General features: G+C 41.1%; 1 protein-coding gene across 7 annotated transcripts in view; it reads right to left on the bottom strand.

Annotated features, from left to right (window-relative positions):
- Window positions 1–4616: 4616 nt before the first annotated feature.
- The window catches only part of DCLK2 (doublecortin like kinase 2), a 165717-nt gene continuing 153279 nt past the window's right edge, over window positions 4617–17054 (bottom strand). For 4 of the 7 annotated variants that reach the window (XM_075613754.1, XM_075613745.1, XM_075613735.1 and 1 more), the window contains 2 exons: window positions 14283–14396; window positions 4617–9297 (listed from right to left, as the gene is read on the bottom strand). In XM_075613754.1, the coding sequence (XP_075469869.1) occupies window positions 9154–9297; window positions 14283–14396 (258 nt within the window). In that variant the 3' untranslated portion in view covers window positions 4617–9153. Of the gene's footprint in view, window positions 9298–10941; window positions 10955–13070; window positions 13170–14282; window positions 14397–17054 lie in introns of all 7 variants that reach the window. The other 3 variants (XM_075613764.1, XR_012803799.1, XR_012803800.1) reach the window with 3 other exon arrangements.

Here is a 17054-nt window from a genome sequence, read left to right on the forward strand (position 1 = left end):
CCACTTCCCAAGCAAAAATACAATTTGCCTGTCGCTAGTATAGCCATGGCTGGTCCAGCTAACTCTCTACAGCTTATTAGAACTTACCTGACAAGGAAGGTAGACAGTGACAGGCTATCCTATGGGGTTTTCCCCCTCCTCATGCTGACTTCCTGAGTGACAGAGTGGAGATGACACAGGGATCTGTGATAGCCATTGGTGGTACAGATACTGGGCCCTCCCTCTTTGAGCTTGAGGAAGGAAGTGCCCAAATTATAGATTGAAGGTCTCACCCCTAAGGGGCTGAACTTCAGTTAGTTTCCAGCCTGCCCCTGCATGGGGTAGGAGAGTGTTGGAGACATCTCCTCCTGGCTGGGAGGGAGACGTGCTCAGCCTCATGGGTTGAAGGCTATAAGCTACTCTAGCCAGGCCTCAATGTTACCCGCAGGCCAGTACCATCCAGAAGCCAGGGATCTATCCTATCAACTGAAGCATACGCTGTACTGACACCGGCAGTGGCTCCTACAGTAAAGATTATCCTCATTTATACTTCTGACTCGGCGGCAATCTGTTGGACAGAGGTATTGGGGGTAAAGGTTGTCATGGTGGGACTGACTTCAGCTCTGCTGAACCCACTATGTCTGGAGGCGCCGACACCAAGAAAGGGAAAAATAAGCAGATCCCCGAAAGGACTGTCCTGTTCCCCCACACTATCGCAGGCAACTCATCTCTCCTGTTCCCTCGCAGGTAAACAGCCCTATATCAGCAATAGCCTACCCAAGTTCTCCCAGTGGGGGGGGGGGGGGAAAGGAAGGAAAGAGAGGGAGAAACATGTGCTACACTAGCAATCACTCTGCTCTCTCTCGCATTCTCTTGCTTGCCTATTGGGTAACACAGGACATTCCTGGTGAGCCCAGGCATCTAGTTGGATGTTAAGGTCCAGACTGCCAGAGAATCGCTCTGGAATGATGGGCAGATTATTGAAATTTGGGGTAAACTGGGGAGAAACACCCATGTCCGTGTGTGAGTGTGGCTGCAAGGAGAGTCGGTCTGCTCTGTCTCTCTGTCTATAGTATGCATAAATGTATGTACTGTCGCGGCCGAGTTTATTCGAGCATTTGCCCGGTCTCGGCCGCGACAGTAACCTGGCGCGCGCCGGGATGTCCCGGGCGCGCGCCGAAGCCTCGGAGGAGAGGCCCGCCAATCGGGGCTTCCCCCTCTCCTCTCCGGGTCCGCCGGGTCCCCCGGAACCCCCTGCCGCCGTCCCCCACATCGCGGGACACCAGGGCTCCCTTGGGGAGCCCTGGACGCGCGTGCAGGGGGCGCAGGCACCCGATGACGCGTGACCGCGCCGCCGAGGGGATGCCACTAGCAAGCCGGGAAATCTCCCGGCTTGCGGAACTGGCCGCACTCTAATAAAGTGTGCCGCCAGTGTATGTACAGTATATGCACCAGTGAATACATGTACAGCAGCAGTTGCCATTTCTATACCACTTGCCTTGAGAATTCGGCACTAAAACCAATCCAATGAGGTGAGATTTCTGCAGTCAGACTAATGGTCCATCGGATTAACATAGTGGGGGTCCCTGCATTTGAATGGGACTCACGCTGTGTCAATCCTACCGGGCTGCGAGTCCCATTCAAATGCTGTGTTAATCCAATGGGCCATTACAGCCTGCTGTGGACAATCTCACGAGTTGCTGCGAGATGGTCACAGATTTTCCAAGGCAAGTGGTATAAAACTGGCAGCTACATCTGTATGAACCCTTATAGGTATGTATGAGCGCTAGTCCCATCATTACTGTCTATATTGGCACTATTGTGTGCCCCCATAATCCGTTTCCCCCTGTGGGCCCTTGATAGCACAGTCTGATACTGTGCTGTATTATCACATTTTTATCGTAACTTCCTTCCTAATATAGATACTTTGAGTCATGAAAAATAAAAGTTATTTCGAGCCACCTTCATGCCATACAAAGCAATTTCCCAAGTGGCCAGCCCTCCCTCCCTACTGTAACAATGTATGTTATATAACAAAAGGGAGGGCACCCACACACTTAGACAGGAAGACGCTGAGAGTATGTAAATAAAAAAGGATATTTGACTAAAATAGCATATAAAGGACAACATACCAAGTGAGTACTGAAATGGAAAAAGGTGAGCTCAAAACAATAGCAAAGGCTGCGAAAAAGTCACAATAAATGCAGTAGATATTTAGCTTATACTCACTGTGGTGGCTGTAGGACAAGGGAAAAAATAATAATACTTATGGGTAAGAGCGTGTATCACACTGGGTAAGGCAAGCCAAAAATCAAGGGGAGGGAGGGAAAGGCGAAGGGGGTGGGGGGGAGGGGTGTGGGAAAGGGGAGAGGGAAGTGAGGTAGACAAGGGGTGGATAAAATAAAGGGGGGCAACGTGTCAGAAAAATCCCTTCTTCAGGTCCATTCCTGACGGTTCTAGGCCACCGCAGTACTTCCCTAAGACTACTTGCCTGTGTGATACTCCACAAAAAAACCCTAATATTACCAGTTGACAGCGTTCAAGCCACAATATAAAAATACCAGTAAAACAACAGTAGAGAATGCCCTGTTCAAGAGAGAATCTGTCCAAAATACAGCCTGTCAACAGTGTAAGTGTGCTGGTTCCCTCCCTTCTATTTTATTACTAAGGGACTCGGGTCCCTTTGGGTTCCCTGCACCTACAGTATATATCACTTTGCGAACTTTTCTTTGGGGTGCTGATTCTCACCACTGTACTACTTTAATGTATGTTATGTTTGTGATTTTATTGTCTTTCGTCCTCCAACCCTATTGTTCTGCGCTATGGAATTCTAAATAAATGAGAACAATCTTTCCTTGAAGTTTGCCAATTTGTGACATTGAAGTCCTCAAAATCAATTTTCGGCCCCAATATTTAGTCTCAAACCGTTGTTGGTGACTTTTCCCTCCACATTACACTGTTTTACTTTTCTACTGGCATATTTATTTGTAATACTACTGGTACAATTCAATATCTCAGTTCAATTCCCCCCTCCCCCCACAAAATGGGGAGGTTACAATGCTGCTGCTGATTGGTCCTTGGCGGCAGCAAATAGAGGCACCCCTGCAACTGAATTAAAAGGTACAGTAACACAGACCCCCCCGCCCCGCCTCACTCACCTTAGTGGAGGCCTGCACTGTCCTCTGCTGCTTGCTGCCCCCTCACACAAGCAACTGCACAGCATGTTCAAACAGAAGTGTAATGTTGTTGCCGCACTGTGCTGTTGGTTGCAGTCCCCACCCAAGAAGAATTCTCCAATCCAGGCTCGTGGGAGGCGGCGAGCCAGAGGACTGTGATGTCAGGAAGCAGGGGAATTTTGCTGCCCTAACATTTTGCTGTCCTAGGCCCAGGCCTAATGGCAAATCCGCCACTATGTATAGATGTAGCCCAACAAACCTTACCCGAACAAGATGGCAGCCTCCGCTGCACTATGTTTGCTGACAGGATGTCAGTGGTTGCTTTCTCTGCAGCCAGGGATTGCTGCTGTCTGTTTCCCCAGCAATTCTACAACTGTAATATTTCGGGGTCACGGACAAACCCCCACCTCCCCTCCCCCCCGACTTTAATTAAATAACGCTCATTAGTGGGACTCTGTTAACATTCCTGAGTGCTAGGATAGCTATTTTCTTATTAATAATGCATGATAGTGTAACGGATTTTCTGGCCTAGCCTGACCCACCCAATCTCACATTGGCCCCTGTGGTCTAACCAGTCCCCATTACAGTGTAGTGTCTGGTGGTGCACCTGTTGGCAACAGGACTCCTGAGTCTCCCACATGATGTTGTGTGGGGATTGCCAACCCAGACAGGTAGCTGAGGTAGTGTACTTGAGTCCTACCTATATCCAGTGCAGCGCCTCCACCTCATCAGGATTCCAGCGTCCGCTTGTGGATGGTCCTGGTGAGGAACTCCTCTGTGGTGCACTCCTCTGTGTAATCACTCCACACTTACACACGAGGGTATGGTTTAACAGGATCATCTTTATTGACTTGCGGCGGGCCAGCTGCCCCTCACAGTGGGTGTACTTAGCCTCTCATGTTCACCGCACTTCCCTTTGAAAGGTGTCCTTTCCCCAAATTGGTGGATTCCCTATCTCCCCTTAGGGAGATAGTCCCTGTGCCAGGTCCCTGGTCACAGTCTTATAAGCTGTCTCCTCCCAAGCCTGCACTCAGACTTGCTCCTTGTCTCATAACCTCTTACATAACCTTCCAACAGCTTAGCAACAACTAACTTTTGAACAGTGCTGTGCCTTATGTATCCTCTGGGGGCTGGCACAACTCTGACATCACTAATCATGGATTCAGAGCATGTGACCACTCCCATCTATACATAGGGCACCTCACCAGGGTGTGAGGGCAAACCTCCATAATTACTGCTGGCATGCCCATAACTTACCAGGCCTTACTGTCAGCAGGAGAGATGACTGTAGCCATTTTACAGCATGGTTACAATAGTAAAAATGAAACTGTCGGCATGCTGACAAACATGCAAAAGAGAAATAAAATGTAAAAAAAAAAAAAAAAGCTTTAAAATGCCTTGCTAAAAAAAACCCCATAAAAAAACAAAAACAAAAAAAATAAATAAAAAATTAGCCAGGTAGCGGGTTTCCATGAAGAGAATATTTATTAATATTTATCTTTCACATTTCTAGTACAAAATGAAAGCTAATTATAAAGATGATCTAAAACATGGTATGAGAAACAAAATTGCAAATAAAGTAGAGCCTGCACAGTGCAGCATTGTCACAGAATACATTAAAAGGTGCAATTGTGCCCAAAATAAATTTCGAGCTTAACACATAAAATAAATGAGTCATCAATTGGAAGTGGTACTCCATTAACTTCACACATCTCCAGATCTACTGACTTTTTATCTTCAAAGCAGCAATACATTCATGTTTTTAAAAAATTTTTTTTTAAATAAATTAGTTGTGTAGTAGTAGATAATACTGAATTAAAAAAAAAAAAACTTCCCCCCCATCCCACTCTTTCTGCCCTTTTAAATTAGTTTGAATGTATTAACCTTACATTCAAAATCCTGTGTTTTTGAGTACATTATTTTAATGTAGTAAGCGTCATTGGGTTGCTATGGCAACCATTTATAAAAGCACAGCCCTTCCACTTTTGAAATAGGCGGCCATAATGTGAACCCAGGGCAGCAGGATCTGTGCCGATCGATCACGGGAGAACGAGTCGATTGGCTGAATATGTATTAAAATGTCCTTAAAGCTAAGCAACTGCTGCATCTATTAAAACAAAAATGCACACTGTATTGCTACTTTAAAGAATTGCCACTGTATCAAAGTAACTGCACAGTTTCTACAGTATGTCATCTCTCAGAAAGTGCTGCTCGTATTCTCACTGATTCCTGGGTCATCCTTCTATGTGAGGGCAGTGACACCATCAGATTGGAATTAAAGCTTCACCTGATCATATTCTGCCACGTTCTACCACGGGAAGCATGGACATGATGAGGGTTGTACTCAGCAAGTTTAAGAGAGGCATGCTGGAAGGGTGTACTTCTAAATTAAAGGAAAATGTGTCGTGTCTTCGTAGAAGAGATTGCACCTTTAACATATCGGCAGCCAAAGGGGCTTGGCAGCATTGCCAAGTAACTGCAATGTAATGCATTGCAGTCCAGGAATAGCACTCCAAGCTTAACTAGTTCTTAATGCCTTGCCGACTGTTTTATATTTAGGATCTTTACTGCACAAAATGAGAATGCTGTGCATACAATACATTTAAACAGTAATACGGAGTAAGACTACAGACCTCTACCTATAATAAGCTAATTTTGCTTTGAGGACTCAACAATACATTGAGAAGCAGTGAAACTCTATTGTACCTCTGAACTCCGCCAAATACAAACTAAGAGTCTTTTTATTTTATGATAAAGACCTATTGGGAGGTCATTTAAAAGGAGCAATCCAAGCTGTTTTTTTATTTTTAATGCAGGCTTGAAGCAGGGAGTCTCTCCAGAGCTGAACACCGTTACTTTCAGCGCTGGGGACCCCCTGCTATCAGAGATACTTACCTCCAAAAGGGGTGCGGTATCTCCTGCAGTTTAAATGTCCCCAGTCACATTAGCCAATAGGAAGCTGCACAGAATGACGTCATAGCTTCCTATTGTCCTGCAGGGCCCGGGAACTGAAAAGCAGTCACATAGTGAACCCTGCAGTGGCTTCCGGCACCCCCTACTAAGGCAAGTACCTCCGAAAGCAGGGGTCCTTGGAGCTGAAATTAATGGGGTTCGGCTCTAGAGACCCCCTGCTTCAATCCTGTAAGAAAAAACTGCTTGTATCGCCTCTTTAACAAAGTCTCCCAGTTGCAAAACTAGACTAAACCTGATGCAAAAAGTATGAAGAATATCTCACTTGGACATATGTATCAAGATCTCCTAGCTGCAAAACTGGGGCAAAAATACTGCATCAGATTTATTGAGGAAAACCCATCTCATTAAAGCCATGTATACACAACAAAACAAATAATGGGGTTCAAAGAAAGGGTTGATAATACACATCAAGTCTGCTCTAGAAGCAAAAGTATATAGTTGTTATGTAATATTTAGTCCTTTTACTTAAGTAAACAGTTGATTGTACCTTCATCCTTATTGATACTCCATTGGTTATTCTTCAATATGATTATATCCTGGTCCCTGCTGCTTCTGATAATAGATTAGTTTCTGCGGGACAGCAGAAGTCTCTGTGACCACAGCTCCCTCTGATGCAAACTTTGGGTAATCAGCGTTTGCATTCCATAAACAAAAAGTGCATATGTTTAGGGGGGGTTCATGGTCAGGGTGCAAGCTGCAGTACAATTCCAATATGGATATATTCTCCAGCGGGGCAGCGTGTTGTTATAAAACAGAAACAGGCTTGAATGTAGCTCAATATTACAATGTAAGGAGTTGCCTTTGGTAAAGCACCAGATTAGGCGCAAAACGCGTTGGAAGATTGTGTGCCTCCTTTTATATGGCTGAATACAAATTAATTGAAATATTTAGCTGCATTCTAGGCGGTGTCTGGTTTATGGCAGTATGCTGCCCCGCTGGAGATGTTCTGCAGTGAAATCAAGGGGGTATATTTTTCAAGGCAAAGGTGGAGAAATTCTGGGGCAAAACAATTGCACTACATGGAATCAAAGAAAAATATCCTCTTCATTAAACTGTTTTTGTTTTGATACATATAGTACAGATTTTTTGCCCCACAATTGCTTCACTTTAGCCATGATACATACATATGTATATCTTTATATAGTGCCATCCAGGTACATAGCGCTTCACAGCAGTAATACACGTGGCATAATATTATAACAACACACAATGGGAATAAGCGCTTCAGTCATAAAAGTAACATTAGGAAAAGGAGTCCCTGCCCCAAAGATCTTATAATCTACATATGCCCCATTGCTTTGAAGGAGATGTTGTTTCTTTAATAAATCTGTTTTGTGCCCCAGTTTTGCAGCTGGGAGATTTTATAAATAAGCTGCTTATGGAGCGCAACAGGCACCACTCAAAACACAGATGAAATACATCCGATGAGGCTCGGGGTGCTTGTGCTACTACTGTATGAGTTTTAATTTTCTTAAACTGTGCAAAAAGAGGATGGCAAAATGTTTAAAGCACTCATCTGCTGCTAACAACTTTTTAATGATTATTTATTGTAATTGTTAGAAGATTTTACAAATTCACACCAAATCTTTTAGTCAGGGCAGTACGTTTAAGAAGATGCTTCATCTGAATAGGGATAGCCAGCATGTTATACAGTACAGCATATTCATTTAACAACACAAATTCGAAGGCTGGGCTGATCCGACATTTCCATCCTATAACCGAGATGACCCTTTATAGGGTTGCAGCACATCATAACCCTCCAAGCAGCATAAAAAGGACAATACATGCACTGTACCAAGTTTGGGATAAGTAATTGTTAAGTAAAAAAGCTGTCCTAAAGTTTGTTGTGATTCATGATCTTAGCTGAGCAATACTGTAGCATAAAACAAGCAAACAAAGAAATGAAAATGCATTAGTGCTGGTTCCAAATGCAGAATCTGTTTCCGTTCCACTATTTTGTCTCCAGTTCCAGCAGAATAGGAAAAGTACAATGATAAACGAAGATTGCAATTCAAAACCCCTTTGTTTCACTGTGTTGCTGGCTCTTGGGATATGAAGTAGTAATGCTAATAGCTTAGCTACATGGCTTTCTTGCAGTCGTTTGCCTTCTTCAGAGGCAGATTTGTGCCTGGTTATGCAACATGCAGCAGGCTTTCCATTCCACACCAGGCTCCACTAAGGATTAGCTTCCAAACAAGAGTCTTTTAAGAAGAACAATTAAGACAATTGAAGAGGCTTTATGGTTACAACACAGAACAGCCAGGGAAGAAAATAATAATTTAGCGTCTTCCCAAATAAATACCCCCACACCTAAATAAATTAACGTTTCCATCAAAAGCATGTGTACAGCAGCTGGGCAACAAACGTATTGCTGTCTCTGCAAAGGTGTCCAGACAAACTTCCCCCAAAACACATCGTTTTTATTTTCCTTATTGAGATGTGCCACCGTCTTAAATTCAGTGATGCCTAAAACATCTGCTCCTGTTTCGATAATTCGTAAAGATCCTTTTTTAATGTTTATCCTCAAACAAAAACAAAAAGTAGGTTGGAGCACTGACATGACATTGTGCAGAAATCATCTCCTGGACAATGTTAGCAAATTCAGTAGATAGAAGATCAATAGTTTAGAAGTTCCCCTCTTTGATGATACAGTAAATTCATGAAACTGAACCAAAACCATATATGTATTAGGAAGCATCTAAAAGTTAGTTTTTTCCCACTTACAATAAGCTGCCCTAACATTGACACATGGAAAGCAGTCCTGGAACAGAGCTAAAGCTATGTCCCTGCTCTCTTACTCAAGCTTGTTCTGTATGAATTTACAATCAGGCTGATAAATGGCTCGGCAAAAGGATGCCAGAGGGGGAAAAAAAAAAGAAGGGGGCAACAACAAGCCGAGTTTGTGGCAGAAAAGACAGAGGAAAGCACATCAAAATAAGGGTGCCTCAGGCGGTGTGCTCCAGCTGGATTTGGTCATTCATCCACTTGGGCTATGTAGCTAACCAGCACTCATGGCTCAAAATCATCACAGCAAAGTTGTAGACCCTGAAACATGGTAAGGATCTTCAGCCGCTGTAATCACCTTGCAGGTTTTCTCCCGAACAGTGTTCCCAGTGTCATCACAGCGTTTACCACAGAAGATCTGTCCCACCTTATCAAGAGCTGTGTTCTACAAAGGAAAGCACGAATAAATAAGGACCATGGCATAGGAAGCAGTTATATCATGATATGAACACACAATCAATATTTTCTCATGCACTACATAGAGAAAAGGAGAATTAACTATGTTGTGTAATGTTTTCCTCATTAATAATAAAAAAAAACAACTAATAGAATAATAATAAAAAAACAGCGCTATTGATAAAACGATTACCGTACATTTAACCTCGGTGTTGCCAGATCATCTGGTAGAGAAGTTAAAGTAACTTTAAACTGTGAGTCGTCATGTTCTTGTGTGGCCATATCAATAAATATCCTCTCTCATTTTAACCCTTCCTTTATACACCAACTAAATGACAGTATTCGGATCACTTTATGATCATAGCTGTGTGTGTGTACCACACTGAAGATTCTAACTGGTATAGTTAATTGCTATCAAAAGGTGTTGGGAATTATGTGTGTCAATAACATCTGCAACATCCAGAAGAAAATTGGAAAAATAAAAGTAACAAATAAAAATGGCAGAAAATGAATACTCAAGACAGAAACTGAAAGAACAACTAAGAATCTGGAATAATTAATGGCAAGCAAAAGAGTGGAAGATAAAAATGAGAAAATTAAGCAGTGTTGGATTAAAAAAAGAAAATGTAATAAGAGAACAGGGAAAACATAAAAAAACAAACAAACTACACATTGTGTAATTTGCCAAAGACTACGGGGAATAGAATAGTACAAAGTATGGTCTCTTGTAAGCGAGCGGTTAGTGAGGAGAATAGTACAGTATATGATATTCATATTTTAAGCATAATATTGAATCTATACATAGGGATGTCAGCAAAAAACGTATTTAAAACAGAAACCAAATACGGTCGACTAACCTGTAGCATGCCACAACATGTAGTATGTCACATACAGTCAATCAAATACTCATAAAACAAGCATGCCATGTAACTGTTGTACAACTCATACTGATGGACTACGTTTGTAATGGATCACACCAGATCACAGTTCTTGTACAGTATGCACGTCCATGCAATCACAATATGTGCCACACATAATGCCGATTCTTAAACAAAGTATGGACTCAAACAGAATATAGTCTAGGATGACCTGTGAACTCATGAAGCACCATGCAAAGGGAAAAAATGTGGTGTCAAGACTATCCCTGAACACAACACATGGTAATCCGGTACACAAGGATTATTCCGGCATCATACCTCAGGTAACCACCTCACACAACACAGCTGAGCGTTTGAATTCTGATGACACAATTTGCCACAAGGAGTTCTGCTTTTCTCCACTGGGTGGGAGTATTACAGAAGGCCTTGTCTGGCTCACATGTTGCTTATGACTTGAATATTTTTCCTGAATAGCCAGTGTCTCCTTCTTTAACAACAATCAGCAAGCAGGAGGTGGACAAGTTGTTACCTACAGTATGAGGCTACTTTCCAAGGATTGCACATCTGTGCTCTCACTCAGCTACATAACTGTTGTACAATAACCCGGTATCCCCTTACAATGTCATTTGTGAATATATAATATGATCTCACAGTTTAGCTTGATGCTTGTTATTTCTCCTTTTCTCTTGTTGAACAAGGTGTTATTACATGTATTGTGCAGCAGATAAAGCATTGCAGATGCAATTAGTACATACCGTTGGCTTGGACCTACGCAGAGGGAAGCAAGGCAGGCGTTGGGAAAACAGGAAGCATGGAGGAAGGAAGCAAGGGATAGAAACTACACTTACTAAAAGCAGAGTCACAGCTTGAAATACCAATACAAAACACAACACATCATGTGTGCCAAACCATTAGCAGGAGGCCAGAAATATGGTACGGGCTGTGCAAATGGCATACTGTACGTAATACACCTCTGATGGCCTTTTTATATGTTTACTTATTAATGTCAACTTTTTGATCGCTTACTGAAAAGAAAGTCACAGTTAAAAAAAAAAAAAAAAATATTAGAATATATGTTTTTTTTAACTGTGACTATTTTCAGTGAGCGATCAAAAAGCTGACATTAATAAATGAGTAAACATATAAAAAGGCCACCAGAGGTGTGTTACGTATGCCATTTGCACAGTATATATGTTCTTGATTCCTATATGGACAAAGAAAAGGTATACCCATGACCTTGAGATGCAATACAAGCACTAGGACCCCTTTGCATCCTGAAGAGTTGAACATGAGGATGTGTAACCAATGTTGCATGACAGATCTGTGTATGTCTGTATATATGATAATGGGACACTGAATAGGACAACTTATTTTCCTAAGTCCCTGCTGAACTCTCAGGAATTCTACATATTGGAGTATTACAGAGCTCGAAATTACATTACAAAAGATCAGAGGGGAGAAATATTGTGTTTATGGTGGCACACAACCTTTATATGTGCACTGTGGGCCATATATACTAAGCAGTGCTATTCCATAATACAATGACAGACACCGAGAAACCTTATGGCCCAATCACATGGAACATCAGTAGATATGGGCCTATTTTTTTGTCCGCAAGTTACATTGTCAGAGTGGAATCTTCAAAGCGGAGTTCATTGTCTGCCATGTTTCTACGGGATGAGGCACCGGACATTGTTACCATCAGTGTTACTAATTGTAATGTGATGACACATACTTACCATGTCATGGATGAAATAAATGCATGATTAAATATGTTTAGTGTATTGGCACACCTACTCCATAAATGTAATTGGACTTTAACCATATCTGCTACATAGGATTGTATAATATGTAGGTGTAACAGTGAACAGCAGGGCACTCCAAAGCAGTTTTCTCTGAAGATAACCTAGCTCTCAAGGACATTAGACGGTAGTGGTAGTGAGGAGGGTGAAACAATGTGCAGTCAGGGGCGGGCTGGCCAGGGGGGAAACTGTCCCCCAGGCTGGACCTATTTTCAGGGATGCGGGTCGCTGCTCTCTGCTTTGAAGTAACTTGCGGATGGTTTTTGGCTTTGTTCCAAAAGCCGACAGCAGGCCGGGGACGGAGCTAAAGAGACGGAGGTGGGACAGGCAAACAGAGCAAAAGACACGTGGAAGGGTGGGCCGGAGTTTGGGGGCAGAGCTAACAGTGCAGCTGGCACGCGGGAGCTACGGAAAGGAGTTTTGCTTGAGCTGCGGGTTAACAAAGTAAGGGTGTGTATGTGTGTGTACATATGCATGCTTCTGTATGAGGTGTACGCTTGTATTTTATATAGTGTTTGTTAATGCATGCTGCGTGTTTCTGGTGTGTGTATTTGGTCTGTTATCATGTGTGTGTTTTTGATGTGTGTATATATGTATATGGTATGTATATCTGGTGCGTTTGTATATTGTACTTTTGTTTGTGTACGGAACTTGCTTATTGTATGGTTGGTGCATGTAGTGTGCATCTATGTTTTGTGTGTGGGCTGCCTGGTTCCTGGGCCAGTTGGTTGGGCTTCCCCCCTGGGTTAAAATGTCCCAGCCGGGCACTGTGAACATATGCATCTACTTTTTATTTTTAACCGTTATCAAGTGACAAGTACCTCACTATACAGTACCCTTTTGGTCTGCAAAATGTCAGGTTTGCAAATCCATTCAGCATTCAAAATGGGTAATTATATACGTAATAAAGGTGTTACATTTGCAAAAGCAATTCCAGAAGCATACCTAAAGAAAACCGCAAAGCCCCTTTTAAGCTTAAATGCCTTCACCAGCAAGAAGTAAAGAGCTGTCCACCATGTGAGAGAAATGAGCCAAGATGAATGGACATGCAGAATTGCTCTTATTAAAATATAATACTGTACATCTTTTATACCAGGCCTCTGCTTCAAGCTCATCTCCACTGGCCCAACAATGAAAGAAATGAAGCTCAGAAGTTCCCCTTCTTACAAGTCAAACTCAAACTGTGAAATGAAATGTAAACAACATCATCTGACAACTTATAAGCTCTAAAGTGACAACATGTAATTGTAGCTCAAATAATCAGTGTCGCCCCATTCACATCTGTGCAGCGTGTGGCCAGCAGTTCTAGAATTCTGTTTTTGGACAATATTCAGTATTGTAGGTTGCAATATCAAATAAAATGTGTATATACCCTGCATTTTATTTAACAATCTAAAAATGTGCATTTGAATTTCTGAAAGCTCATCGTTGCAATTCCTACCCACATTCTCTGTCACTCATTACCAAGAATATATTGTGGAGAACATCTGACAACATCTTTTCAGGGAGATTTGGTAGGAAAATGCATGATTTTAGAACCTTCTTTTCGGGGAGAACTCCCCTCTCCCCCCTCAATAATAATCATAGATATTTCAGAGAATGAAGAGGGCATCTCCCTCACAAATTGTGAGAGTTGACCAGTACCATGTAACCCCTCATAAAGTAGGAATTTAGCAAATTTCGGCATCACATAAGCATAAGAGCATAAGGCTGTGCTTATAGTGCCGGCGTTGCAACGTTGCTCCAAAACAAAACAATTGACTCCGTCGCGAGCGCTTATAGTAAGCGCGACGGAGCGACCAAAAATTTGGAAGCCGGGTAAATTTGATTTTTCAGAGACTGTCACCACATGTGACTGTCTCTGAACCAATCAACGACCCCGTCGCTAGCGACGTCGCTGAAAGTTAAATTATAAATTTCGCAGGTGGCGACGGGTGACATAATCAGTCGCGTCGCCAGTACTATAAGCTCGGCCTTAGGGGCACGTGCAGTCATTCTGGATTTTATGTAGTAGACTTGAATCAAACATCAGGTAAGTCCGGCATATGTAACAAGTTAGCCAGGATCATCCTTGAGATCTCAGTTTGTGTGATTAGAAAACTGTGTGGTCATAACAAGTAAGATACGTTTCTCACATTTGGGAATGGGCAGGGACTTATTTTGCTTTATATAGAACAGCAAGAAAACTAAAAAGTGTACTGTGTTGTTCCAACTTTAATGTTCTTGAACATTTACCATCTGCAGCCTTGTGGATGTACTGTGCGGACGAGAGCTGCAATATAGTCATAACTTACCATGATCACAGATACTCCAGCTGTAGTGTTGGTCTGTTTAGGTAGCGAGTTAAAGTGCTGTTTTAGTTTACCTGTGACTTCAACTTGCCTATTATTCCCCTGAGATGCATCATCCTGTAATAAACGGAATACATTGACATTATGTGGTCTTTAAAGGTAAATTAATATTGTTTTCTATATACACTACTTTAAAAAAAATAAATCTATTTAAGCGCACACAGAATCCATAGAGCGAAAACACAGTGAAAAATAATAAATGTATATAAAAAAAAAAACAATCAATACATGTGGTGGTTTTTATTGTAAATATGATAAAAATATAACACATGGAAGATGGGAAACTCTTAGAAATGAATAATATCATCTTGAATTGTTAATTTACAATGAAAATATGATAAGACCACCAGGAAAATATTTAATCGTGTACGTAATTAAAGAAGGAATAATTAAATTATTAATAAATTATTCTAATGCGTTCTTACTTTAATGAGCCATGATCTGTAATATACTTTTTAAAGTATTTATGATTGTTTGGAAATTCTGCTGTCTGATGAACTAAGAGAAGTTAACATGTGTGTGATGTATAACACTTGTGAAGCTGTGGTTCTATAGAAAATTGTATTTTTATTTTGTACTTTGTAACACTATGGTTTTATACAATACTCTGTTTTACACACTTATACAATACTCTGTTTTACACATTTCAGGCACATTCTTTATTGGTTTCAGTACAAGAACACTTGTTATTGGATATATGTAAGTATATGAGGTCCCCTAGCTACTCCTATGATTTATATTGTCCAGCAACCATCACGAACAAGTGGTAGCACAATGTTGCTATGGTAACTACCCATCTGACATCACAACGCAGTCCCTCCGGTAACGGTGTCCCGTCCATACTTCCGCTATCGAGGGTAGATAGGGACCTACAGTATTAAAGGAACACTTGGGGCCATGGTGAGAAGACTCTTGACAAAGGGCTGTAGCCTGAAATGTGAAGTCTTTTATACGCGGGTGTGTCATCCTATGCAAGTTGATTTTATGATATATATTTATTAGAAGGATGATTTTCTATAAAATGTTAAGTTATTCGCACAATTTATGTATGGCTATTGTTGTATTTCAATACACTTTTTACAACTTTTTCAAACATTGGTGTTTTCCTCATTTCTTATATGCTTTTCATACTGAGGAATGTCTCTTTATTTATATGATTTATGTCGGTATACGCTACTTAACATATGTACTGTAGCTATCATATACAAGCACTTCATATGTACTTCTGCAATCCCAATCTGATCCCCATCACTCTTTCCCAGCGTGCACTGCAACATTTCATATTTATCCAGTGCTTTTTATTGTTTTATGTGCCACTGCCATCTCCACTGAAATGTAAACCACTCTACCAGGTAAAGAATCAATATTCCACGTTTTCCTACAGATAATACGGTATATCTCAAAATCTGGTGAGAAGTTAATTATGCAGTGTTACGCCATAAGCCTCCTGGCTTGGTAAATATATGGCCCTTTACAGTCCATTCAAGAGAGTGGCCTGTGGGGTATCTTCCAGCATGGGGGGTGTTTTAGTAAATACTGTATGGCCTTTAGTGCTTAATGACTTTTACAGTTTTTTTTTTAAATCGAAAAAGTATAGAAAATATCATAGAAAATTATTTGTAATTTACGTTTACAATTTGAACAAAATTAGCTACTGAATGTTTCTTTGTTGCTTTTTGAATTCATTACATATTTCACCCAAAGCAACATTTCACCACATTGTAGATACTGTACTTCCTCTGGAAATATGGCGATAAGAAGTTGAGAATTTCTAGTAATAATGATAATTTGAATGTTATATATTTTTGTCAATCACATAAATTCAGTGCTTTTGGTATACTAGAGCTCTTTGCACTTAACAGTTGTTGGAAAAAAACAGTTTTCAATGCAACATTGCTAGATTTACACACAGTGACTATATACCACCTGTTTCTCTTGGGTCCTATGTGTCAGATTGAGGAGTGAGAAATCATTCTACTGTATCATCAGCCAGAGGTGTAACTGCCTTTATTGTCTTGTCGCTAGCTTATTAAAGTGTAGTTTAAGAGACTGAAGTGCATCATACTGTGCACATACTTTGCACAACAGAGAATTCACACTGTGTATTTATTTTCCCCTCTACAACATTGTCACAAACTAGCTAAGAAATTTGTGATGTGCAACATCGCACGTACTGGATGTCCAAGTGGGGCTTATGTGAAGTGGGGATGATCTATTCTTATAACAATTTGAAGGCAAACCTACTGTGTTATCACAGAAGTGTTGATGGTACCATAGCATTTAATGTCAAGAAATGTCACAGCAGTTAATGACTAGAAACCAGCACACATACAATAGAGGGCAGGTACAGTACATACTGGAACTAAACAGTACTACCATGGAGAGCTCATGACAAAGCTGGGACTTGGAAAGGAAATGAAATAACAATGTGTTAAGCAGCAACACAATTGTTAGCATCACTTGACATGTAGAGTTACTGCATCCATTGGTATGCTTAAGTTTCCTTCTTTTTTAGTAATTGATAGATGACACATTATTACAGTCTCCTCGGTTAACCTTACATGTCCCTCTGCTCTTTGTTAATCGGCCATAAAACATACATTTTGAAGCGTATGCAGTACACTAATGAAAATACACCAGACAAACAAAATGTGAAACAAAAAAAACACAAGTTAGTAAAAAAAACAAAAAGAAAAAAAAACAATTAAAAGCTTT

The sequence above is a fragment of the Ascaphus truei genome, chromosome 1 (assembly GCF_040206685.1).
Source record: "Ascaphus truei isolate aAscTru1 chromosome 1, aAscTru1.hap1, whole genome shotgun sequence".
Taxonomy (NCBI): Eukaryota; Metazoa; Chordata; class Amphibia; order Anura; family Ascaphidae; genus Ascaphus; species Ascaphus truei.